The 25,386-nt window shown below is 39.1% G+C and overlaps 2 protein-coding genes across 3 annotated transcripts; one reads left to right on the top strand and one right to left on the bottom strand.

The window, feature by feature from the left end:
* Positions 1-962: 962 nt before the first annotated feature.
* On the bottom strand, positions 963-11,615 carry spint1a (serine peptidase inhibitor, Kunitz type 1 a). Of its 2 annotated transcripts, none has more exons than XM_042501003.1 (10): positions 10,898-11,615; positions 9,794-9,951; positions 9,459-9,600; positions 6,219-6,386; positions 4,809-4,856; positions 4,559-4,690; positions 4,374-4,424; positions 4,065-4,235; positions 2,321-2,380; positions 963-2,068 (listed from the first exon to the last, which is right to left on the bottom strand). In XM_042501003.1, the coding sequence occupies exons 1-10, from the start codon at positions 11,307-11,309 to the stop codon at positions 1,884-1,886; spliced, it is 1,527 nt and encodes a 508-aa protein (XP_042356937.1). In that variant the 5' UTR covers positions 11,310-11,615; the 3' UTR covers positions 963-1,883. The 2 variants fall into 2 exon arrangements, with proteins under 2 accessions (XP_042356937.1, XP_042356936.1); XM_042501002.1 differs by having other exon boundaries at positions 4,559-4,693; positions 10,898-11,614.
* A 3,579-nt stretch (positions 11,616-15,194) lies between these two features.
* Positions 15,195-24,840, top strand: ppp1r14d (protein phosphatase 1 regulatory inhibitor subunit 14D). Its single transcript, XM_042500565.1, has 4 exons — positions 15,195-15,553; positions 22,966-23,046; positions 23,700-23,732; positions 24,539-24,840. Exons 1-4 carry the CDS (start codon positions 15,374-15,376, stop codon positions 24,605-24,607), a joined length of 363 nt encoding a protein of 120 aa, XP_042356499.1. The 5' UTR covers positions 15,195-15,373; the 3' UTR covers positions 24,608-24,840.
* The last annotated feature ends 546 nt before the right edge of the window (positions 24,841-25,386 follow it).

Consider the following 25,386-nt stretch of genomic DNA (forward strand, 5'->3'; position numbering starts at 1 on the left):
TTTTTGTCAGTTTATGTCCAATAGATGCCACTAGATGTCACTGTATCGAAAGCATAACTTACATGAAATGCTCAATACGCCCACAGTGCAAAGGGAGATTCATTTCTAAAGCTTAAATCATTTAATTAATTTCTAAAAGGACAGTCTTTCACCATATTTTGTCTTATAAAAGAAAAAAAACATTATTGTTATAAGCGTCAGTTTAATGTTTATATTGTGTAATTAGATGTGTCTTAAAATATCTCAAACTGTTCATAATCTGTTTTTTGAAAGGATTAATTAATGTATCATATGAAAGGGAAACATTGGAGGGGTTATTTAGGTTATTTTTGCAATGGTTTTACTGGCTTGGCCCACTTGAAATCAAATTGGGCTATATGTGGTTCATGAACTAAAATGTTTAACACTGCGGCCTAAGGCTGTTCCAGTGGTTTTTCTCAGTTCTTTAGACCTTCGATTTTGTCACTATAGTATTTCTGTATAATATGTAGATCGGAGAAAAAAAAGCATACTGGAAACCTACACCTGAAACAATGACCTGTGACCTATACATTGGTTTGATAGTATATGTTGAAGTAAATCAATAAAGGCCTCTGAAGAATGTAAATGGATTGTCCTTGTATAGCACTTTTCTAGTCTTATTGACCACTCAAAGTGCTTTCACATTACATTGTCATATTCATCCATTCACACACACACACACATTCACACATTGGTGGCCGAGGCTACCATACATAAGGTACCATAAGGTGCCACCTGCCACTCACTAATCATTCACACGCACTCCGATGATGCGGCATCGGGAGCAACTTGGGGTTCAGTATCTTGCCCAAGGATACTTCCATGTTGCCCGGAGGAGCCAGGGATCGGACCGCTGACCTTCTGATTAAAGGACGACCTGCTTTACCTCTGAGCCACAGAAGGTTGCTAGATATCTAAGACAAAAAACATTCCCTATTACATTTTGAGTTAGTGTATTTATTCAGTATAAACATCATAATGATACTTCCAAAGTTATAGAAACCTATGTATGGTCTTCTGTACAAACATCTTAAGTTGAATATTCTTTATAAACGTATCAATAAGCACTGTTTGACATATGTAAGTATGCAATCTGCTTGTTCTTAAAACACTTCTGAACAATCATTGACAAAATAACTTTCTTAAGTAAAATATTTCTTTCTCAAAATTCTAAGAATATGTACAACATTTTGCATGAACTGTGTCTGAAATCCAGTGTAACAATGGTTTATTAACAGCATTTTTTAAAAAAATCTGACAGAGGGAAGATGCTGGTGTAGCAGGACTTTGGGAAGTTGAAGGGATCAACATACAAAACTGCCTATCCTCAAAATTTCCCAGAGGTCAGTTTTATGAGGATGCAACGGAATCTGGACTTTTATTTTGAAGTAACGGACCAATGGGGACCGAGTGTTGTGGATCTAATGAATATTTTAAAGAGAGCTGTGCACTTAAAGCTATCAAATTATTTAATGTGAGCAAATACAACAAAGTAGAAAATATTCAGGGATTTAACCTGATCCAGTGGGAACAACGTGTGAGACATCCAGTGGTAATGTACCTCCAAACTAATGAAAATCCTGTTAAAACGGAGTATAAACTAATAACTAAGAGTTTAACAGGCTGATGCATTAAAAACAAGCTAAAAATCAAAATAAAACATCACATTTCATTATGGAAGATGTTCTGCCTTCTATGTACATCACCCTCACGAAATACATCCGTGTATGGACAGAATAAAATCAGATCCCCTCCAGTATTAAGACTTGTTTCCTCTCTCATCAATCTGAGTTTATTTGCTGTGCGACACAACTGCGGCAACCAGTGTCATTCACCACCAGGACGGGGTTAAAGGTTAGGGATCAGATGGGCTTGGTGGTACTGTTGTAGACCAGACGCTCTCTGTCCTCAAAGGTGACCGGGGCGGTGTTGACAGGCACACGGTGGTGTTGTGCAGACTTCTTCTTTCCCTTCATGAGGCAGAACACCAGAATGCCCAGTAGAATGAGGATAGCTACACCCAGGAGGGCAGCTATTGCTATAATACCTATTAAAATAATAGAAAATATATTCTTAAAAAGTGATTTAAAGAGACAACATGAGAAGTTTCAAGGCTACAAAGGTAGATCACAAAATCAAAAGCTGCTTCAATCAGTGAACTGGAAAAGTGCAGTGGAGGAGAATTTAAAAAGTTTACTGAAAAACAACATGAGGTCAAAGCTGATGGAGCTGCATTTTTTCAGGTGAATATGATTTGTACTTTTTAAAAATATAGAATGAAAAATGAAGGGTAATATACCTGTTTGGCTTCCGGACACGCTGCGTTCAAATTCCTCCCTTCTTGCAAATATATCCTTTTCTGAAATAAAGAAAAAAAAATCGATAAAGACACAGATAAAAACACTGAATAAAGCAGTTTTATGTAAAAAAAAAAGAATCTGTTTTTCTGATGCCGTTCATCGCTGAGAGGCTGCCAGCCATGGTGGCAGAAACACGAAAATGCAAAAACACAAATGGCACTATCTAAAGACAGTGTTTGCTTTGCTGACTCTGGGATACTGTAGAAATATGGCGGTGCAACATGGCGCCATTCCCTATGTAGATATAAACGGCTCATTCTGAGGTAACGAAAACACAACCATTCTTATTTTGAGGTAATTATACACTTAAGAGAACATGCTTTGTATATATATATATATATATGTACACTCACTCTGTGCTAATATATCCCCTTAAACCTAAACACTGGACCTTTAAGTTGCGGGCCTAAACAATGTGTTGAAAGATGCTCATAGAGCTGAGAGATTTTAGTTATCTGTGTGTTTATCACTACAAACAACACCTCTACCATTACATATAGTCTACAAGTTCTACAATGTAATTTAAGTATTAAACTGTCGTTACATTTTTACATTTCCTTTGTCGAATCAACTCTTGAGAGCAATATCGCTTAAAGAAGTAAAATGTTTTTTCATCTGCATACACATTTAAAAGCTTATAAGTAGTTTTATATCAGGGTATTGACAAAGGAGCAGAACTTCCCTGGTAATTAATAATTCATTTTAAATTTTACCTTGTTCACGGATTGTTTTTTTTTTTTTTTTTTAAAGACAGAGTTGTCATCTGTTCCCTCGGGGCCACCGCAGGTGACAGTTGATTTGACAACACTCTGAGAAAACAGCCTGAGGCAGTGGAAAGTGCTGGACCACTTAGACAGCGGTAGAAGAGAATGGCAACCCAAACAAAACCACAGCATCAACAAAAATTAAAATACCATGAAAAATTCACATGTTGAAAATGGTTTGGTTGGAGCATGGGTGTGGGCAAAATGATACAACCGTCATGTGTAGGGCCTCTCACCGGTGTGTCTGTGGAAAAGATGTCTGGGATGTGTGCTATTCTGTGATTTTGTACAATGTACATCCTAAGCCCTTTTAACGCTACACAAAATACCACAATCAAACAAATGCTAACATCTGGCTTTTTAATTTAATGTAAAAGGTTACAATCTGTATTCATACCCACTTCAAATGACTCTGCAGGGGTCATGGGTATTTATCACCCCAGCTCAAATTGGCAGTGATGGGAATACAACTCCAAGGTGAATGTGCTAATTTTAGCTCCTTTACTGGCGAGAATAAATATATAAATAAATAAACAAATAAATACCATTAATCTCTGCCCAAGTGGCACTCAACAATATTTCCAAATTAGTCTGCACCGACTTTGTTAAAGAGATGGAATAAGTAAGTTACAGAGAAAAAAAAGTAACCACTGCAACATTTACACTGGCCTCCATGCTGCTTTCTTCTGTTTACTAACCTGTTTTCAGGCCTGTCCATGACGTCGAACGTGACACAACAACATACAACAACACAGCTCTAGTCTGCTGGCAATGGGAAACGAGTCTATAATCTATTTTTAGTAACTGTGTACCCACGTTTATTTGGGTGGACAAGGGGTATTGATGGTACAAGCAGGATGTTTATTTACCAGGACGCTAATAGCAGTAAAATTCAAACATAATGTTGAAAACAACCCACCTGTTACCCCTTTACAAACTCTCTCACAGGTCTGCTCAGTGTCAAATCTGTTGTCATTTCCATGGCAGCCACCGTAGTTGAAACGGACACATTTCTGACTCAAGGGGTTGTAGTACCACTTGCTATAACTTTCCCTGCAGCTTCCAGTATCAGGAAGCTCTGTGCAGCGCACTGTGAATGACAGAAAATGGTCAGGTGAGGACTTTGTAGGCAGTAATGTGTTAAAAAATGGAGAGAGCATGTTTACAATTACAACAAATTCTAAGCACAAAACAACAGCAACAAAAAAATACTAAAAGTTCATATCACCTTTTTGTTCATTCACAGGAATCTCCAGCAAAATCCGAAAGTTGTCGTTTACTAATAAGCACACAAGACATAATTCAAGTTAGCACATCTTTCAAGGAAACATTTTATCAGTCATACCATTGGTGCATTTAAATTTCTATGAGCCTGTATGAAAATGAAGACTAGTTTGCATAGTCACTGCTCACAGATGTCACATTTCTCCTCATCTGAGTTGTCGCTACACTGCGGGGTCTTGTCACACTCCAGACCGGGACTCAAACAGCAGCCGTTCGCACAGGTAAATTCCTCTGCTGTGCAGGGAGTGCCACATCTTTCTCCTGCTGCACACAAACACAGAGACAATTGTCACTAATAATTAAAATGCATAACGGAGTAGAGGAGATTGTGTCAGAAAATGTATAGTATTTCAATCATGACCCAGCAGAATCCACCTACCTTGAGGCGTGGAAATTGGCAAACCTCTACCAGTTTTGGTACTTTTTTCTGAAGGAAAAACAACAAAATTAGATTCAAATTTAGTTCTTTGTTAAAAATTACATCTTTTTCAGGCACACATATTGTTTACCAGGCAACAAGTGGATATTTCAGAAGTTATGAGCCCAACATAGAAGGAGTCCAGTAATAAACCCCACAAAACCAAAATGTGTTGTTTTTACACTTCTCTGTTTGAGGTAATTTATGGGTTTTAGTTGTGCCAAAACTTGATCTTTCTCACCCAAGACAAACTTCCCCTGGTGCACTATCCCACTGCGAAGCAGCTTATAGCAATAAATATAAATATAAACAATGAGATTCAGGAGCTCCTGACCCTCCGAGCAGAGGACGAGATGAACCGCCATATAACAGGGATGGTAAATTATTGTTATTGCCATGTTATGCCATTGGTATTGTTTAGAAGGGCTGTATGTTATATGTCACACTTAAGGCAGACGCTGTTGTGTTAAATGTCGAGCCTGTCACACCACTTTTGGATCTGCGGTGCCGGCATGCTGTCTAAAATTACACAATGGATTGGCATGATGCCACTGTTGTTTAGCTCTGCGTAAAAATTAAAGGTGTCATAAAGAATTTATATTTTATGTTTGTATATTTTATATTTTATATTTTTATCTTCTATTTTATCTGGTTTTTTTTCTATATTTATGTTGCACCAACCCACCAGAACAAATTCCTCGTATTGTGTTAACTATACCTGGCAATAAATCTTTTTCTGATTCTGATTCTGAAGAAGGGACTCCATAGCAGACCTATAGCGCGATGTGTAAAAAGTTCTTAAGTGACCTCAAGGAAGATCTGCCACTGGCTTTTAGAGATGCTGGTAGGCAGATTTGATCACAGAGCCAGAGCCGGACAGAGACAGATTTTATGCTATGATATGATAACTTTCTCCTAGCATCCTATTTACTGTAAAGACGTCGGCAGTGTAGAACTTGTTTCATCTGACTCCCTGCAAGAAACTATTAAAACAAATATCCCAAAATTTAAAACTATTCTTTTCACTACTGGTTACTTTTATTGTTGCCATTCTAGCCATTTTAGCAAGTGTTTCACCCACAACTTCAACTCTTCTGAGTAGAAGAGCTAGATAATTGCTTACAATAGTAATGCCACCATAAACAGGATTTGAACAGTTCTTGCACCCTACCAAGACCATTTTGACACACACATAGGGCAACCAATTATTCACTATGATTGTACCAGTTTGAGAAAAAACAAACATATACAACCAGGTTAAAAGGTTGAAGCCACTTACCTTGATATTTACTGCCACTTTGGTGACCAAAACAGAAAAAAACTAAACATGACACCATGGAAAATTCAAGTTTAAAAACTCAGTACAGATACCTGAGCCGTAGCAGGCTTTGGTGCATTCATCCTCAGAGAGATAGTTGTTGAGATTATTCTTGCAGCCCCCAAATATAAACTGTTCACACTTCTCTGAGGCAGCATTGTAATGCCAACGAGGAAAGGAGCCACGACACGGTCCAATCTTCTTTGGAGCCATACAGTGGTCTGGTGGGACACAAAAGAAGGGATTAGGTTTGATAAAAAAATAAATAAAATCACACACTGCAGCGGTACAATGACGCTGTTCATTGGTTTTATGTAAAAATGCAAAAGACAGCATGAAAAAGACTTCGCTGTTGCCCGGACACACTATACCAACATCAGAGAATAAGTGGTGACAGAAGCCCCCTGCTGTGTTGTGTCACATGACCATGTCTTGGCCAAAAAGTTGCACATCAACACCAATCCGACAGCCTACCAGCATGTACATTCTCCACCTGCATGAGACGAAGTACCAGCAGATGGTGGTCTTCTGTGTCACTCATTCAAAACGAGAAACTGGAAGACAGTCTTGACCTCACTCCCTCTTGACTTCAGCTGTTTGTTTACATTTTTTGCTTCTGTTTCTCGTGCACTCAGCTAAACTGCCAACCAGAGTGATTTCATTTACCAACGGGCTCCATGGCCGCTAGCTCACAAGCGGCCCGACTCTGACTGATTGCAGGCTGTTGTCTTGGTGTGTCAGGGCCTTAAAGTATGATCTTTGTGTAAAAAGGGCTAATAACTATGTCCCACCTCTCGTTAGCTGGCCAACAAATACAGTTCAGTGTAAAGAGAAATAGCTCTAACACTCTCACCAAGGTTTACTGATGGAAAAATACAGTTAGAAATAATCAAAGCTGTCGTATGTGTTCACTCCAAAGGCTGGATTAATATGTACAAGACACTTCGTGTCTTAAGTCCACAAACTAGTCTGACTAACCATTAATAGCTTTGTCTTACATCTGATACCAGAACTGGTGGGCTTTGTTTTTGTAGTTTTTCCTAACTTCCTCCTTTTGGTGTCTCTCTTGTGAGCAGACAGACAAAGAAATGCACCTCAGAAGAACAGGCGATGTGTTTCAAACAGACAGTGAGGTTAGAGAAGGCGATGTAGGCTGTCTGCATGTGGTTGATGATACATAAGTGCTCGTGTCTACTACAATTTGAAGACATTACCTGCTGACTCCAAAACTACACAAGGGCCTGTGAGCTACACTTTCATTACCAAATGTTATCATGTCTGAATGTAATTCATGAATAGATATGTTTGCTATTCAAACTATTCATCATTGTTGTGTAAATGTTGCAGCATTGACTTGTAGAGTCACTGCCATGCCTATGCATATTCCACTCAAGCACATTCCTCACTCTACTCAGGACACAAGCTGTTAATCAGTAACTGAGCCAATGAACGGTTAAAAGTCTTTTTCTTGACTTTAGACTACAATCAACCAACAAGCTGCATATACCACCACAAGCACTTTTAAATGATAAAACGTTTAATCAGTGCTGAAGAGGATTACAATGAGGACTGAAATCTTGTTTGTGTAATCCAAGCTGAAACCAGACTGACAGGTTTCGCTGAGTCGGGGGCGGAGAGTGGGATGGTACTAGGGGAGCAGTAAAAAAGCACACCAACTGCAAACCTCACATCCGCTTTCTAAAGAAAAAAAACGTGCCAAGAAAGCTACACTGCAGCTTTCTTTTTCTCTCTATCAAGGGAAGCGACATGAGGTAAAAAGGTATACTGTCTACCAAACTCTGCTGGTCAACAACAAACACGTCTACTTCAATATTTCAGTTCAGTTTTTTTCCTACCAACAGTTTCGCCCTTATGAACAACAAACCTGGTTGAGTCCTCTCATAACATTTCCTTTTATCTCTATATCTTCATGCTATTTCATCATTCAGTCCACAGGAATTAAGCGAGCATGCCTTGACAGGTTTGATCACAGACTAACAGGGAACAACTAACACTTGTGATCAACACCAAACAATGGGCTGAGTTCCTTAGAGGAACCCCCCCTAAAACAAAAGACAACTCAGCACTGAAACGTCCCACCAGTCACAGTCTGTTCAGAAATTGAGAGAAATTTCAACATATCAATCACTACCCATAGATACCAGGGAAAGCAGATCGCTACATAGGCTTATATTTATCTCTTCACTTTGACTTTCTGTATACAGGTCTGAAGCTCTTTCTTTTTGCACTCGGCACTTCTGCAATTCTCTTAAATTGTTGTATTTTACTTGATTTACAAGTATTATGGTATATCATGTTACAATCTTATGATTTCATGACTTTAAGATATATGGGATTGCTGATATTGAGCTATAATACTTTCTTTGTACCCTATTTTTTAAATTTTAATTGTATTTAAATGTTATTTTATACTAAATTGCCTTGTTAGTTTAATAATGTTAATATTAACTGAAAAATAAGGGAAAGATTTATGGAATTTGTGAATGTGCTTCACGAAGTTAAGAACCAAAGGGCATCATCCCCATGTCCCAACATAAAACACAAAGCAGGTGACTCTGAATAAGACAAAAGAAATGTAAACAATTACAGTGAACACATGACTCATGTTTACAACTGAAACTCAACCATTTCTTTAACCAAATGCCCCCACTGAGTCACATTTGCAAATTAATGAAACTACAGTGGCTAATGCTGATTTTAGTCTTGATTTACAAACTCAGCTGCAGTGATATTAGGACTGCAGCAATATACCAGTTTCAAGGTATGTTGTGGTATGAAAATGAATGGTTATCAGAGCATATACATTTGTTTATCGACGGTATTGAAAAAAAAAACTGAACTGTGAATTTTATCTTTATTTAAGTTATTTTTAAAAGGGAGACTTTTTCGATATACTTTCATTTAAAAATAAAAGTCAAGGTCAGCTTTATTGTCAATTCTGACATGTTAGTTAGACATACAGGAATTGAAAGTGCATTTCTCTCCATGCCCACTGTGGAAATAAGCAAAAAGAAAAAAAAAGGTAGTAACTAATAATAATAATAACAACAATAATAATTCTGTAACACTGTGATAGGGTGAAACCGCAGTATTTTCTGAGAAGGTTATCCTTCTGTGAAAATCTTATACCACTGCAAACCTAAGCAGGATTTTGATGTAATGCAAGTTTTTGTGTCGAGGGTGAAAATATTTTTACATGCATTCCAAAAAAACATAAATCAAACAGGCCCTGTTATGTTCAGACTATGCTGAGGCTCATCTTAGATACTCACGCTCAGACTGCTCAGGAGTAAGAACCAGGACAGAGATCTTGGTTGAGTCAGACTGGCCGATGGTGTCTGTGACGGTCAGCTGGAACTTGTACATCCCAGACGTCAGATTGGACACAACAATCTGGTCGTCAAAGTTGGTTTTCTACAAGCCATGAAAAGACAGTGTGTGCTTATTATCCACAATTGTGACCAGCAGATTTTGAATTAAGTGATGGACACAGAAAAAAAACATTACAGTGGACATAGGACAAGATACATGATTACTTATAGTTCAAGTGTATTTTTCAGAAGTAACTTAAGTGAGCTCAGGTTTGCACTATGGTCTCTTTACTCACCTCAATGACAGCATAAGGGTATCCAGTGAGCATTTGCCACTGGTAGGTCACAATCTTCTTATCATCTTTGCTTTCTATGCCGCTCAGTGTCACACTGTCCTGAGGCTGGACCACCTTGTCCAGGCCTCCATTGGCCACTGGCGGACGGTCGGAATCATCTGGAGAAACACCAAAGAAAAGGTGAGCAAATACAGTTGGGAGTTTCACCAGAGGAAACCTGAAGCTCTACTAGGGGTCGTAATGGCCTGACGTGTGTGAACATGCTGAATTGGGGGGGTTCTGCCCTAAAACTGTGGCCTCGAATAACTTCATGACAAACAATGTTTTAACACAAACTATTTGAAGACTTTCATTAAAAAGCACAGCAAAAGAAATCATTTAAAAGGTGCTTGATTTGATTTGATTTGACGGGGTAAATGAGGCAAATGATTTATTTAAGTGGCATGTTCACATGTAGCGACAAAAACTTACACTGAAAGGTTATTTCTCAATAAGGTAAAGACTATTCTCATCATGTGATCCCTCCCCATGAGGGGCTGTGCTTTCATTTATCAAAATAGGGGGTTGAATTCATTTCTCATGAGCCTCCCTGAGTGACTGGGGAAGATGCATGACCCTCCCAACATCATAAATAAATCACAAATATAACATTTTTCCATAAACAATTTATATAACCATAAATAATCCCATATTCTATGGCAGTGATAAATGTGGTTTTTATTTTAGATTTTTAAAGAAAACATACTTTTCAATCCCACTATTGTGGGTTCTGGGGGTATTTGATATACATACAAAATAAAATCATTTCAAGCTGAATGTCCTGCCTATAAGGCAAATCAAAAACATGACTCAACCCACAGTGTTTCAAAATATTTAAAAGTGCTTGCTATTTTGCGTCACCCACTCCCCTCTCATAAATAACGAACAGTCCCTATGTAAAAATGTAAATGTAAAAAGAAAAAAAGGGGGGGGGCGACACATTATATGATTAATTTCTGCAGAAACACTACAAGAAAGTACGACTAAAAAGTACGACTGTGATATGCATCTCTAACACTAAAACAGAAACCCTGTCATGCAAATAAAGTGATAAGGGAGTCTTACTTGGAGGAACATCAGATTCCAGGTAACTCTCATAAACGGACTCCAGGATGTAACTGATGTATCCTTTCTTCCTGACAAAGCGGCAGGCGTATTTCTTTTTGTAAAGGCAGTCAAAGAGAAAGCAGGATTTGACCAAGCCCTCCGCGGATCCTCTCTCCATGAAGGCGACATTGCACTTCGGTTCTTTGCAGCAGGCGCTCACGCAGTCCTTGTATCGATCCAGTGGCGGCGACGAAATAAACGTCGCCCCGTCTTTCACTGATTCATCGGCATCGAGGACGAAATCCTGCCGACCTTCCTTGAATTTGGCTAAGCATGCCTCACCAGTTTCCTGGCTACAGGTGAAGTCCGGTAGAAACGCCACGAGCAGGAGCGCACACGCTCCTAATTGTCCTTTAAGAAGGGAAATCATTTTTAAGGTCCCCGCACAAGTCAAATACAGATATAACCTGTTGCGACAAATAATAAAAAATATCACTAATTATTGAAAAAAAAATATCAGTTTCCTCGGGGAGTGTTTAGGCCGCAAAGGTGCATAACACCTCGCTTCTTCTCACAAATAAACCTTATGCTCCCGACTTCCCGCTGAGCACCCAGAAAATGGTTTGGAAAACGCCCACAAACGCTCTCCGGACGGGTTTAATCCAACTCTGAAACTCTCACAAGAGATTCAACCGTTTGATGTCGACAAAAACCCGAGCATACGACGACAGTGCCCAGGTGACTCACCTGAGAGATACAGGAAGTGAAATTCCACTCCTGAGATGCCACTCCCTTCTGGCTGTTATGTGACCGGGCTCCAAACACAGCTACTGTGCTTTGTGTGTGTGTTGGAAAGCATCGTCGTTAACACATTGACACAATATTCCCAATACGCAATATCGTCTCAAATTGTGACAGAGGGATATGGTTTTAATAGAGAGTGAGCTGCTTTCAAACATATTTTTCTCTCCTACTTCATTCCTCTGGGTCTTTTCACTGACAGATTCAGAGAATGTAGGTCATAGTGTGTGACATTGTTTTTCTCTCGTATGAATGAACTTCTTTCATTTGTAGCCTAACGATGAAGCATTTAGGGCCCTGGTTTTGAAAAAGCTGTGCTTACTTTAAGAAATATCTTTTTTTTTAATTCATCAGTTGACACTCGATTATTAGGGATTGTTTGTTATTTATGAGAGGGGGGTGGGAAACTTTCTAAAGCTTTGGGGAGGGAGTCATGCTGTTTGATTTGGCTTAGGGGAGAGACATACAACTTTAAATGGTTGTGTTTTGTATTTATTTTAAGTATCCTCAGAACCTCGAAACTAGCAAGTTTGTTTCAAAAGCATGTTTTCTTTCAAAAAAAAATCACCAAAATCACACAATTTACCATAGCCAGTACTGTGAAATATGGTTATTTATGGTGGAGGGAGGGTCTTGCATTTTCACCCAGTCACTGATGGAGGCTCAAGGAAAAATATTTGGAGCTCTGGGGAGGGTCATGATATTTAAAAAAAAACCAAAAAAACAAAAAGTGAGGTCACACCCCAGCCACAACCCCAACTCTGATAATAAAGTACAGTTCCTTAGGATCTCGGTTTTGAAAAGTTCTATAAATAGTTTACTTAAGAAATATCCAGTTTTTAAATTATTACTTAAAACATTTTTTTATAACAATAGTGGTTTTTTTTCTTTTCTTTTTTTTGTCCTTATTGTTGGTGGTTGACCTTTTGGCAACATTATTATGTGTGTGCCCCTAAAGTTGATGCAACTTTAACCTTTTAAGGGTATGGACTTAAGATTCATCGTCATCTACAATTAGCAGTTGACTCTAGCAGTAGTAGTTTGATTTAGTCATAATGGACTTCCCATTTGTAAAAGGGGAAATCCACCATTCTATCACAGAGTAAACTGACAACCCCTGATTAAGTATATTTTATGGAATTATTATTCTACATGATGCATAACAATAACAGAACAGAATAACTGGTGAACTGTACAGTTAATTAAAATAAATGTTTGTGTAAAACAAGTTATTCGGATTAATTTTGAGCAGATTACTGTCTTGTGAATATTGCATCAGAGATGGGTTTTTCTGATATTTCTAGGGTCTTTTTAAATTATTCTCTGCCTGGCCATTGTTCTATTGGGCCTTGAGAAGGCCTCTGACCCCCTAGAAGGCTTTGGCGACCCCTAGTGGGGGTTGGGGACCCCCAGGATGTGAACCACTGGGATAGGTGATTAAAAAGATAATGTCCAGTAAGTTTACCAACGACAATACAATTATCAATCTAACTGGCAAAATAAAGTGTAAATAAAATGTATTACTTTCTTTGGTATGTATGATATAGAATAAATTGTCCTATATTGTTACCCGTTTAAAAAAATGTCTAATAGAAATAATTCTATTTGTGTAGGTGCACAAAATGCTTTCTAATGCAGAGTGATAGCATAAAGTACAATTACACATTAAATAAATAAAAAAAAAAAACACAAAAAACACATAAATCACCACTAAGGTACAAAATCAAATCATTATCGAAATCTGCCACGTAAACAAATCAAGAGTAACAAAAGAAAAAAGAAACACAAACCCTGGTGGTAACATGGCAGAGCTGGTTACACAAAACTAAAAATGTCTGGTGGTCAAAAAAAAGAAAGTGTTTTAGGGAAACATTTGCTTTGCCACAATTTAGTTGTCCTCCTCTTTTAAATTGACAAGCTTTAATCCAGGAGGTGGCAGTATGATCCCATCTACAGCTGAAGAAGCAGTAGCTGATGAACCTACTCAAAAGCATTGTAAAACATGATGTTTGGCTCATGCTCTCTCACATACACTATAATCATTAACAAAACTTTTAATTTAAACTCAAAGCTCCCCTCCCCCGTCATCTTTTCACAATTGTAGTGATACTGATGATTCATGCATTGAGTCATCCAATTACAGTATGCAGTGAGTCATGAAGCCAGTAAGGAAGTTATCAACAATCCAGACTGGAGGAAACAGAAAGGTGGTCACTCCAATTTAGGCAATGTGTACAAATTGGTTTCGTCATTTGCACAGAATCATAACGTCAGACAGATTTAGCAAGAGGATAACTGGTTTTTGGAAAAGCATAACTTCATGCCAATGAGATCTTACATTTTCATTAAACAGTGATAAAACAGTTAAAAGGTCAAGCTGCATTCCTTTTCTCTCATCTGGACGCGTCACCTGTCCGAGGTGAGAAGGCCTCTGGTGCATGTCCCCTCCTTTTTTAACCTGACGGTGCAGAACCAAGTAGCATAAGACGAGATGAATGAATTTGTTTGCCTGGAAAGGTGAGCTGCTAGAGGCGCTCAATAATTCAGTGTTTGTAACAGACGGTGCATCAGTGGGTGAACACGCGCGGCTCTGCCTGATTGATAGTCCCTGCCAAAACAAAAAACTGAACCCCATTATTCATATCGTAATAGGATCTGTGGAAACTCTGTGGCCTGTTGTCTGTGTTGTCTCAACTGTAATAATTTGGCAGTGGGAGGTACAACTATGAATTTTCGACCTTGGGTTTATGTGCTGCTGTTGATATTTGATTTTGCAAACATTGATGGTTTCCAGGCTTTTATTTGACATTTGACTTCTAAGGAGCCATAAATAGTGCTCTGCTATTCATCTATTATTCAAGGGTGTGTAACTGAGGATGCCAATTTGACTTCAAGGCTTATTAAACGTACACCTGATAATGCCTGTTATAAAGGGCAGGGCTGCTATCACACTAGAGGAACCCTGGCTCACCTGTCAGGGGGACCCAGCTATTGTTGGAAGTGTTTGTGAACACAAGAGCCCTTAGCATGCCAAACCTTTTAGACTTTGTGAGTAAGCAAACACTTCAGATACTCTTACTGAGTGAATATTAGGAAAATATGAGTGGTGTGTTGGTATTCTGATGATAGGTATGACTACAAATCATATGACTGCAGAAAAAAGAAGACACATTTCTACATTTCATGATGTCAGTAACACATATTGGCATCTTTTCAGCCAGAGTAATATCCCAAACTTGATTGCCGTGGTTGCCCTCTCACCCTTTCTGCTGTTTTTATCACTGCAATTGAACTCTGCTCTCCCACCAGCTATAACACAGACAGCAAAAAGGCAAACACACACCCTATAAGGTGCATGTGCAAACACAAATGCATGCCCAGACACAAACACACACATGCACACGCGCAGAGGCATATCTCATTACCATCCTCCTGATAGTGCAGCCAGTGGGTGTTGCAAGAGGAGGAGGCAAGGAGAGTAAGACAGTGAGCTTTAGAGAGAGGGAGAGAGAGAACGAGGACGGGCAGAGAACCAGAGCTATAGAGAGGGAGAGTACGAACACTCAACAAGATAACAGGAGATACGTGTGGGAACGACTGCCCACTGGAAGCACACATAGAGACACAGCTGTGTGTGTGAGTGTGTGAGAGAGCTCTGTGTGTTTCCACGGTTCTCTTGAGGCCGTGGCAGCCATGGCGTCAGAGCCTAGCACCCAGTCCAGGGTGATGTTCCAGGCGACGGACAAAACAGAGGAGCCGGCGCACCGCAAGCTGGGCAAGCTGACGGTCAAATACAACCGCAAGGACCTGCAGAGGAGGCTGGATATCGAGGAGTGGATCGACGGGCAGCTGCACCTGCTGTTCGACTGCGAGGTAGGGCTGGCTCACACTGATACACACTCACACTGTGGTGGGTGCCTGAGGAGGAAAAGAGGGGAAGGAGCAAGGGAGGCACTGAGCGACCCATAGGTGGCTGTGACCGGGGCTATCCATCATGCAGGAGAGATTACGGCGACCTAAAAGAGGAGTGGGAAGCAAGGCTGCAATTTCTGGCACACAAGCTCTCATGTGTCATCAACCTGACTGCAGTATCAGCTGTGCAGTGTGCTCCGGGGTGTTCTACCATCGCAATAAGATTATTTTACCAAGATATGATGTCTAATTCAAGTCATTAGGAAACAAATGCAAGCAGGATGCAACCACGACAATGCTCGATCACTTTAAACATATGGTTGCCATATGGCTACTTAAGGTATTATGAAGTGAATTTCAGATCAGTAACATATGAAGCAAACAATATCAAGGAAGACGAAAGGCACACCACTGAAAAAATATTCCTGTAACCCTGTGATAAAGTAATAAAAAACTGCCAGAGGAAGTCATAAAAATAAAAGCTAAGGACCAGGATAGACAGGGTATTTTATTTTGAAATGCAGTCCATATGTTTCTGTTTTTACGTCAGGCTTATGGTGACATCCAAGACATGATGTCATCATTGTAGTGTCTGCGTATGTGTGTGTGTGTCCTGTCTCTATGTTTGCAGACATTCTTTTACACAATCAATCAACAGTTACGCATGATAGAAACGACATACTTAGATCTTCCCTAATGGATGATGATCACTGATGACGTTAGAGAAACTTGCTCTATAAACAAACACGCAAACATTGGAAGATATGCAGTTTGTATTAGCACACAGTAGGTGTTCTGCAAAAAAAAAGTTGTAATGTGAAAATGTGTGCTCATTATTTCCATAGTGTGCCTAATTAATGGCCTTATTGCATAGATGGTAAAGTTGAATATGTGCAGGGGATTATGCTGAGACATCAGCCAGCTCTCTCTCTCTCTCACACACACACACACAACCTTCATAACTTCGCTTCTGTACAGTGGGATAGAATCCAATTATGTCAGAGGCTCCATATTGATTTGCTTGGCATTCTCCAAGGGGAAACCATGGCAACAGATGTCTCGTCGCCCACATGAGGCAGCATGGCAGGGTGCATTTAAGGGTGTCTGTTAAGAAGCACAAGCTTCCTAATGACGATGCAGATCAGATGACAACAACGCCGCCTCCGTTTCATAGCGGAGATGGCAGAGGCAAACTGTCTTTCATGTAATTCTCAAACCGCACAAAGACCCCTTGGCTGCAGATGGCCTGTTGCCACCACTCTGTCTGACATCGCCTTACACTGTGAGTGAGCCCTTTTGCATATGGCATATACTACAACTGCAGGCCGTGAGCATGCATCCACATCCATCTAAATGGCTTGCCTTACATCAAAGTTTACAGTAAAGCCTGGTTGGCTTAAGTCGCAGCTGATTGCTAGGCATTTTCAATATTGTGCTACTATATTTTTCATTGCAATACTTAGTCTACTTTATGAGCTTTTTTCCATTCACATCCGGAGCCTTCTTCCCTGTGGTAATATATGATAATATGCTTGTAGAGCTGAGGGTGGAATAAATTACATTAGTGGAAACCAGGACATGTGAAAACAGATCTGAAGTCTTTCCTTGCGCACTCTTTTGATCTCGTCCCAGAAACAGACATTTATTTCATGTTTGCAGTACTTGGCCTTTCATATTCATGAAAAATAGCAGTAACAGTAGAAATAACTTTGATTCAATCATGATATTGCCTAATGTCATGAATTCAAGTCCTAATAATAGTCTACGTCCTTGCTTTATGAAAATGACCGCTTTGCTTTCTGGATGGGACAGACTGGATATTTGCATTAGCCACTTGTATGGAATTAGTCGTGGCTCGTCCATGTGCACTGGCCAGTGTAATGAATTTTGCATGGGCTCAGGGGAAGGTTACTCTGTTGGTTCTCAGAGTCTTCCGCGTGGAAGCATTTACCATCAGTCCCCTGTGTCACCACCTGAATTATTTAGAGGCATCTCTAATTCATACAAGTGCTGCCTCGGCCTGGAGTGGTCGCCTTCGTTGCAAACTTCACACCTTTTGAGAAATGATAAACTCAAAAAAGGGTGTGAAAAACAGCTCTCAGATAGATAGATAGATAGTTGAGCATGTTTATGCTTGTGTGTGTACAGTAACCAAAATTAGAGGTTTCCTAACTGACACTAAACCATAAGGGGTTTTCAATGTCAGTTTTATTCTAATTAAGGGAATCTAAGAGAAAGAGCATCTAAAAAAGGCAAACATTCTTCATGCATTAAAGTGAATGGGGTCCAGGTTAAACAACAGCAAAACTATATCAAAACATCCGTTAACAAAACTCTCAAACAACTTGTGCAGTATAATCCATGTCTCATTTATCCAGTTGTATGCTCAGTACTTACCAAACACATGCATTTTTGCAAAAAAAAATATTATTTAAAACATATTCGTACAGTCTCACGCATGGCTGAGTAGCGTTCCTGGACACACATATGCATTTAAACTCTGCTTAAGCTCAGCTCATATGCACATGCATGTGCAAATGCACTCAGGGCTCAATACTTGCAGGGCAAGTGTTTTAAATTGTGATGTTTTAGTGAAATGTATGTGTTTGAGAAGTAATGAGCATTCAGGTGGATAGGTGAGACCTGAATTATACTGCACAAGTTGTGTGAGACTTTGTAAACAGATGTTTTGGTACAGTTTTGCTGGTATTAAATGCGGACCCCAATTACTTCAAAAGTTTGCCATTTTTGGGGCTCTCCATTCACTGTGGAGGAGTGCAGGAAAACAACGTTTTCTTCACAAATTCAACATAACATAGGATGAGTAACTGATACACAAATAGTCATTTTGCAGGTGAAGTATTATTTTAAGAGACTACAGGTCAGTAATGGAAATGTTGATGTACTGTGGACTTACAAATGTTTTGTTTTTAGTCTTTTTTAATTTTTCCAAAAATTAAGCCCCTCTCATATAATTAGGCAACACGATTTGGATCTGTACACTCTGTTTTCCCTCTTTAAACTGTGTCATGACTCACTTGGTGAAGTTAATGAATATTGTGATCCGTGTGCAGCTCATGCCCCTGGCAGGAAAAGGGAAGGGTCTGATAAGTTAAACTCACACTGGCATCTTCTCCAAAACAGCTTGATTTCCGGGGCATGGCTTCCTTTACATTAACATAGCAAACACATAGCATGTGTAATGGAACCACAGATGTTTTGTTGTATTATCGGACATCAGTGGTCAGATAACATCACCATTTAATACTTTTCATGTTGGAAACATTTCCACTCTAGCAGCTGAAATTGTACAGGAATGGTTTCAAATTTTGGGAAATATGCTTATTAGCTCTCTAGTTGAAAGGTGGACGAGAAGATCAAAGACTGTACTGAGCTATATTCAGCAGCTGGTTAGTTAAGCATAACGACAGGAAACAGTGAGCCCAGCTAATTTTAATGCTATGCTGTATGTGTCAACAAATGTCAAACTATTGCTTTAAATAGTAACATGCTGATAACTTAACATGCTGCAAACTTCCTCATTACAACCACAATATTGAAGAGGAGTCAAACAGACCAACAACCCAAATTAACAAGCATCAAACAACAAAATGGGTCACTGAATCACCTGAAAAGCATGAATGTCTACAACAAATTTCACAGTTATAAAGCTTTCAGGTGTCTTGTTTCAAAAGTTCATAAACTGGCCTACAGGGTGGGGTTAAAGAAATAGTTATGAAATAGGATTGAGATCCTTTCATGGGGAGCATTAGCATGTTTGGTAAACATCCTAATTATCTGTCAATTATAATTTAAACTGCCCTATGTAAAAAGTGGAAAGTGTAGCCTGACGGAGGTGATGGAATAAAGGTCAATGGGTCACCACAATCATTACAGGTCATCTTCTGAGGAGCTTAAATGTGCTGAGGAAATATTATGATCACTTGCTTGACAGATTTTTTACTGGGCTTTGCACCAGAATATAAGTGTCCAGTCTAACCTTAAATTCTGATTTCAGCATGTATATATATACCCTGCAAAAGTCAAGGGCAAAATTTTAACCGGAGGGTTGTTCTAGATGATGGGTCAGAAGATCACCAAAATCATTAAGAACTATTCACGGGGGGCCATGAATGTCAATACTCAATTTCATGACTTGCTAGTAGTTAAAAGGTGTTGCATGGGCTGACTGATTGATCAAAGGGATAAAAATAAACAGACATAGAAATCCATTGTAGAAATGAAATAAATTTAAAAATAAAAAATAAACATTTGCTGTTTCTTACTCAAATATGAGTTCCAAACCTATGAAGTTTTGACAGGTTTGCTCATGATAGTGAAGGCAACTTTCCTGTTTTTGAATCATAAATTCTAGTGGAGGTCATCTTATCTCGACAAAATCCAGCTGCTTATCCTGACTGCCGTCTTGAACTGCACTGCTCTGAGAATTACTCTGATATTCATGAATTCCAATATTAGTGCCAACATTCATTTTAGCTTCAGTCCATTGCTTTTAAACTTCAGAAAGTGCTGCTAAGACATTTCTGCCCAGAGACCTCATTAAAATGCTTTTCCTCTGACAATGAAGGTAACTCTTGACAAGCTGAATATTGCAACTGTGTACAATATGCATTACTAAAATGTTATTGGAGGGTCACTGTGTTTCTACATGTTAAATGCACATGCATTTACTTCTCTATATTCAGTAGTTCTCTGTTTGGCCTCACGTTCACACGCAGACAGAGGGAGGCTTTACCTCAAAAAGGAATAAATATCTATTTACAATATACATATGATATATTCATGTTTACATTTACTACTAATTTAGCACTTAGGTAGGTTTCATTTTCACCTCCATCCTTTACTTACTACTACTCCATAGAGCTCAACTACTGTGCAATTAATGTCAACATATTATTAATCCTTACTCTAGCTAAATTCTATTGTAACAAATTTGGTTATCCCCAAATGTACAGTTGGATGCCAAAAGGGTAAAGAGAGTATACCTATTTCAACTGAGAAACAACAGTAAATCTTTAAAATAATTACTCACAGTCACTAGGTGGGTGGATATCATCATGTTAGCTCTGGACTACTTAAAGAGAGTACATCGCAAGTGAAGTGAATAATATTAAATATCTTGTTACAATGCAATGTTCTGCTGGGTAACCTTGGGTGCTGGCATTTATGTGGATGCCACCTGACACACTCCACCCACCAAAACACTACTGCACACCAAGTACACCCCCTCATGGCAACAGCGCACTCTGATGATAGTGGCCAACAAAGCAGGAAAACGCATGAAGCCACAATGCAAAACCTCCTCATGGATGGCCCGAGGAACATGACAAAGAGCTAAAGGCATCAACCTGGCCTCAAAACTCCCTAGATCCAATTCTGATCAAGCTTTTGTGGGATGTGGCGGTACCCCATCTCACAACCCACAGGACTCAAAGGATCTGCTGCCAGCGCCCTGGTGCCAGACACAACAGGACGCCCAACGAGGTCCTGTGTCCATGCCTCGAAAGGTCAGAGCCAAGTCTAATCCAAGGAGGTCCCATTGTGGGCGGACATGGAGCCAATGCTATTTGAGAGCGTGGTTGCCATGATGAGGTATACTTGGTCTGCAAAGTGTTTGGGTGGGTGATGAGTGTCAAGTGGCACCCACATGAATCTGATCCAATGAATGGATCGGACTTGGCTCTGACTTGTCGAGGCATGGACACAGGACCTGTGGGTGGTGTCCCCTTGAGTCTGGAACCAGGGTGTTAGCGGCAGATCCTTAGAGTCATGTGGGTTGTGAGGTGGGGTCCCGGCACATCCCACTAATGTTCAATGGAATTGGGGAATTTGAAGGTCAAGTTGACACACTGAGCTCTTTGTCACATTTCTTGGCCCATTCTTGAGTAGAACCAAGACCCAATGTTTCCCAGCAGAAAGTTGCATTGTAACAATATGATCATTGTCATTCACTTCATTTGCCAGTGGTTTTGAAGTTGTTGCTAATCAGTGTATAAATACGAGTTATATATATATATATATATATTTTATACACATACATATATATAAACTACATGATAAGTGACTGTTAAACAGGGAAATAATGAAAAGAAATCTGGACTATTTCATTTACACCAAACAGTTGAAGTCTTTGGCCTAACACTGAAATACAAAGTGCACAATACAACCGCCCACAGCCTATAACTAGTAAAGCAAAGCCCACATATCACAGAAATGAACAGCATGAACCAAAAAAAGACAAGCATTCAGCCCTGCGTGTGTCCTGCAGACATCAGCAGAATCACCAGGTCCAAACAGGCAGCATGTATCAATTAGAGGGGGGCACAGGGGATTCTGAAGGTGGGCCCATCTTTTCCGCCACTCAGCACTTCCACATTGATTAGCTCTCTCTTCATCCAGAAAGCTGTGTGAGCCCCATCCTCACAAGCCATGAAAACTCCCCAACCGGAAAATATTCCTCTTAAAATGAGGCCCCACTTGTCAAAAATGAGTGTACACCTGCTGACTCTAGATATCTCAGGATTCCTCCAGTAAGCACCATTCAGTCCCTCTGAAAAGGTAGTTAAAAGGGTGTGGATAAGAGCTTGTGATATGAATTGATTACTTTCCTATATTTGCTTTTTATAACTCAAGACTGTTTGCCCTTTACAAAATGTTGGCATTAATCTTTCAATTTGCTGCCAGTAACTGTTAAGTTAAGGCTAACATTTTAGAAAAAGGGGTTTGTATGGATTTAGTAATACCTCATGCAGTTTATATATTAAAGTTAAAGTTCCTACTGGGTTTGTATTTTAACTCACAATGTGGGGCACCTTAGCTGAGAAAATATTCTTCAGAGAACATTTAAACTGGAAATAATCTGGCTGAGATAAATGCTAGCTGGGTAAACCATCCATGAAATCTGATGGTGTCATGTGGCAAGTACAGCCCCCTGGAGCCTTTTTTGCCTTCATGCCTCAGTGCTCCTCAGCCTTGCCTATGTGCACAGCACATCATCAATCATATTATTATTATTATGAGAAATTAAGGAAGAAAAGCTGGTGTTTATTCTTATTACTACAATACAGCCAACACTATTAACTCAGGGTGATAAAAGTACGGTGCCAACTCCTAAAAACCTAACAATCCAACCATGTTGCATCAGATCCTGGGTCACATCTTACACTTTCTTTTCCTTTTGTATGACTTTGCCCAGTGTTGTGGAAAATCTTACCACTGCGACTGAGAGGATGGCAAGAAGCCCAAACTATAGATTTGTAAGAGCTTTTAGAGCATGCAGAAATGCTAAAATGTGGGCAATATTGTAAAAGGGGGATATTGCTTTCAAAATGTATTTCTCTCTTCTTTTACAGGAGGAAGAGATTCCAGAGTTAGAGATTGACATAGATGAGCTCCTGGAGCTGACAGACGAGGGGCAGAGAACCCGTCTACACGTAAGATGTGACACATAAGAGTGTTATTCCCATTGGGTAGCATTATTCAAATTGGGTTTTATTTCCATTCAGTTACATTATTCCTTTGGGTAGCATTATTCCCAGTGGATAACAATGGATGACTTATTAAGCAACATTATTCCCATTGGGTAACATGGACAATCTACATAAGGTGTTACCCAGTGGGAATAATGGTAAACAACCTATGCTGCACAGGTTGAGTTAATAGATCAAGTTTAAACTAAATTATTCTAAGAATATTGAGGTATCTTCATTAATTGTCACATACATTATACTCTATATATAATCAGTTTAATATCTACAGAATAAAGCAAAACAGCTGAATTGTTAAATTCAACTAATAAGCTGTTGAAATGTTATAAACAGTAAAAAAAAAAAAAACTACCTGGCTTCATGGAACTGGCGCCCAACTGCAGCTATTCAAACAAAAGACAACTTAAGTCTCAGGAATCCAACATTCAGGTCAAAGACTTTGAACATTTCAACACCTTCACACATGGGTACATAACCATTTGCAATGTGGGGTAATGGCTTAACAAGCACTTGACCCTTGCTGGGATCCAGTGTTGCAATGTTTGCAGTGAAAAAGCAATGTCCAATGGGGGCCTATATGTCTTTGTTTCCTTTGTTAGGAGCTGTTGCAGGAATGCGGAAAGCCAAAAGAGGTGAGACAAATACTTATGTGAAACTACACACAAGTATGTAAAGATTTCAAGTTATTTAAAGGTCTAAGTGTGTACGATTGAGTGGCATCTAGTGGTGAGTTTGCAGAATTGAAACTTCTCATATGTTGCGTGTAGGAGAACTATGGTGATCAATGCGAAAATGCTAATGTTTGGTTTGTCCGTTCTGGGCATTTGTAGGATTTTATGATATGGGGGGGCTTACCCTGAACTTAAGGAGGACCAGGGAGATCATTCCCTGAGAACTTTTCTTTTGATGAACAAGCTCTATGTTGATGCTTTTTATGGCATTTTTTTAAAGTAGCCTCACACTGAGTACAGAATACTTTACAAATATTGTTATATAAACTTTACTGACTATAATTAGAAAAATTGTTAAATGTGTGTGTTTATGTTAACAGTGGTTGAATGTAACTAAGGTTTTATACAAGCACACATGACAGATAATTAAATCCAGGCCTTTCAAAAAAATAATTAGGCCTATTCTTAGTTTTAATTTTGTTATAGCCTATACTATTTATAAAATATTCAGAGCTAAAATGCCCATGCCTTACGATTCCACTGTTCTAGGGTATTGAAAGGATGACTCTTGTTTAAGGATGATTACGCACCAATGAAAACATCGTTATGAATGGTTAACAAGATTTCCACCAACAGATGCCCATAAATGCTACAAACTGGACCTTTAACAGAGTAGAATATTGCATGTTTACAGTTACTATCGTTGTGTGTGGTCTTTAAAAGTTACATGCAGAAAAAAAAAATAATATTCTCCATTTTCCCTATAGGATTTTATCAACGGGCTGCTCTACAGGATAAAGGGTCTACGCAAAATGTCAGGTCCCTTGAAGAAATAATTATAGGTCAAAAAAAGAATTTAGACAATGAGGATCCTCTTATCTTTCCATCTCCCATGCATTAGGGTTGACTGTAACATGTCAGTGGGACTCTCTTCCTGCCCACCCACCCGTCCTGGGTCAGCATCAGTCTTAACACCAGAGCAGACGGGTTTGAATGGAATTTTTGTATTATTATTTCACTTTAATTTATGGACTGCTGTAACATTTTGTCTCCCATAAACATAACAATAATGCACATGTGATAAAAGTTTGACTATTACTCAGATGGACTGTTTTTTTGGTGTACATTTTCGGTTGCCTATTTATGTACATAAATATTTTTGTTCTGATAACAGTGTTGTATGTCGAAATAAAACTGAACATTTTCAAGAGAAGGCTGTGGATGAATGATCAAAAGCGTTACATCTGATTTTCAACAAAGTGACAGCACAAATAGTATGCTATCACCAGGTATTATTCATTCAACATATACAAATAAATATTGACATGTCCACCACAACTATCAATTTCACTACCCTGTTACCACAGTTTCTCTGCTCTAAAACACAAAGAATGATTATGTCCTACTATCCAGAGACAACTGTAAGACTTTACTGTCAGCATTCCCAGAATATAAGCTTTGTGGTGTAAATCTTTCAATAGAGTGATGGAAACAAAGGAGACGTTGACATGTCATGTCTAGGAGTAAACACAGTGAAATCAGCAGCAGGAAGGTCCATTAAGTATGCTTCCATTATCTTCCTCCATTTCCTGTCTGTGGTGCGTGTATGACATGG

The sequence above is a fragment of the Plectropomus leopardus genome, chromosome 14, assembly GCF_008729295.1.
Source record: "Plectropomus leopardus isolate mb chromosome 14, YSFRI_Pleo_2.0, whole genome shotgun sequence".
NCBI lineage: Eukaryota > Metazoa > Chordata > Actinopteri > Perciformes > Serranidae > Plectropomus > Plectropomus leopardus.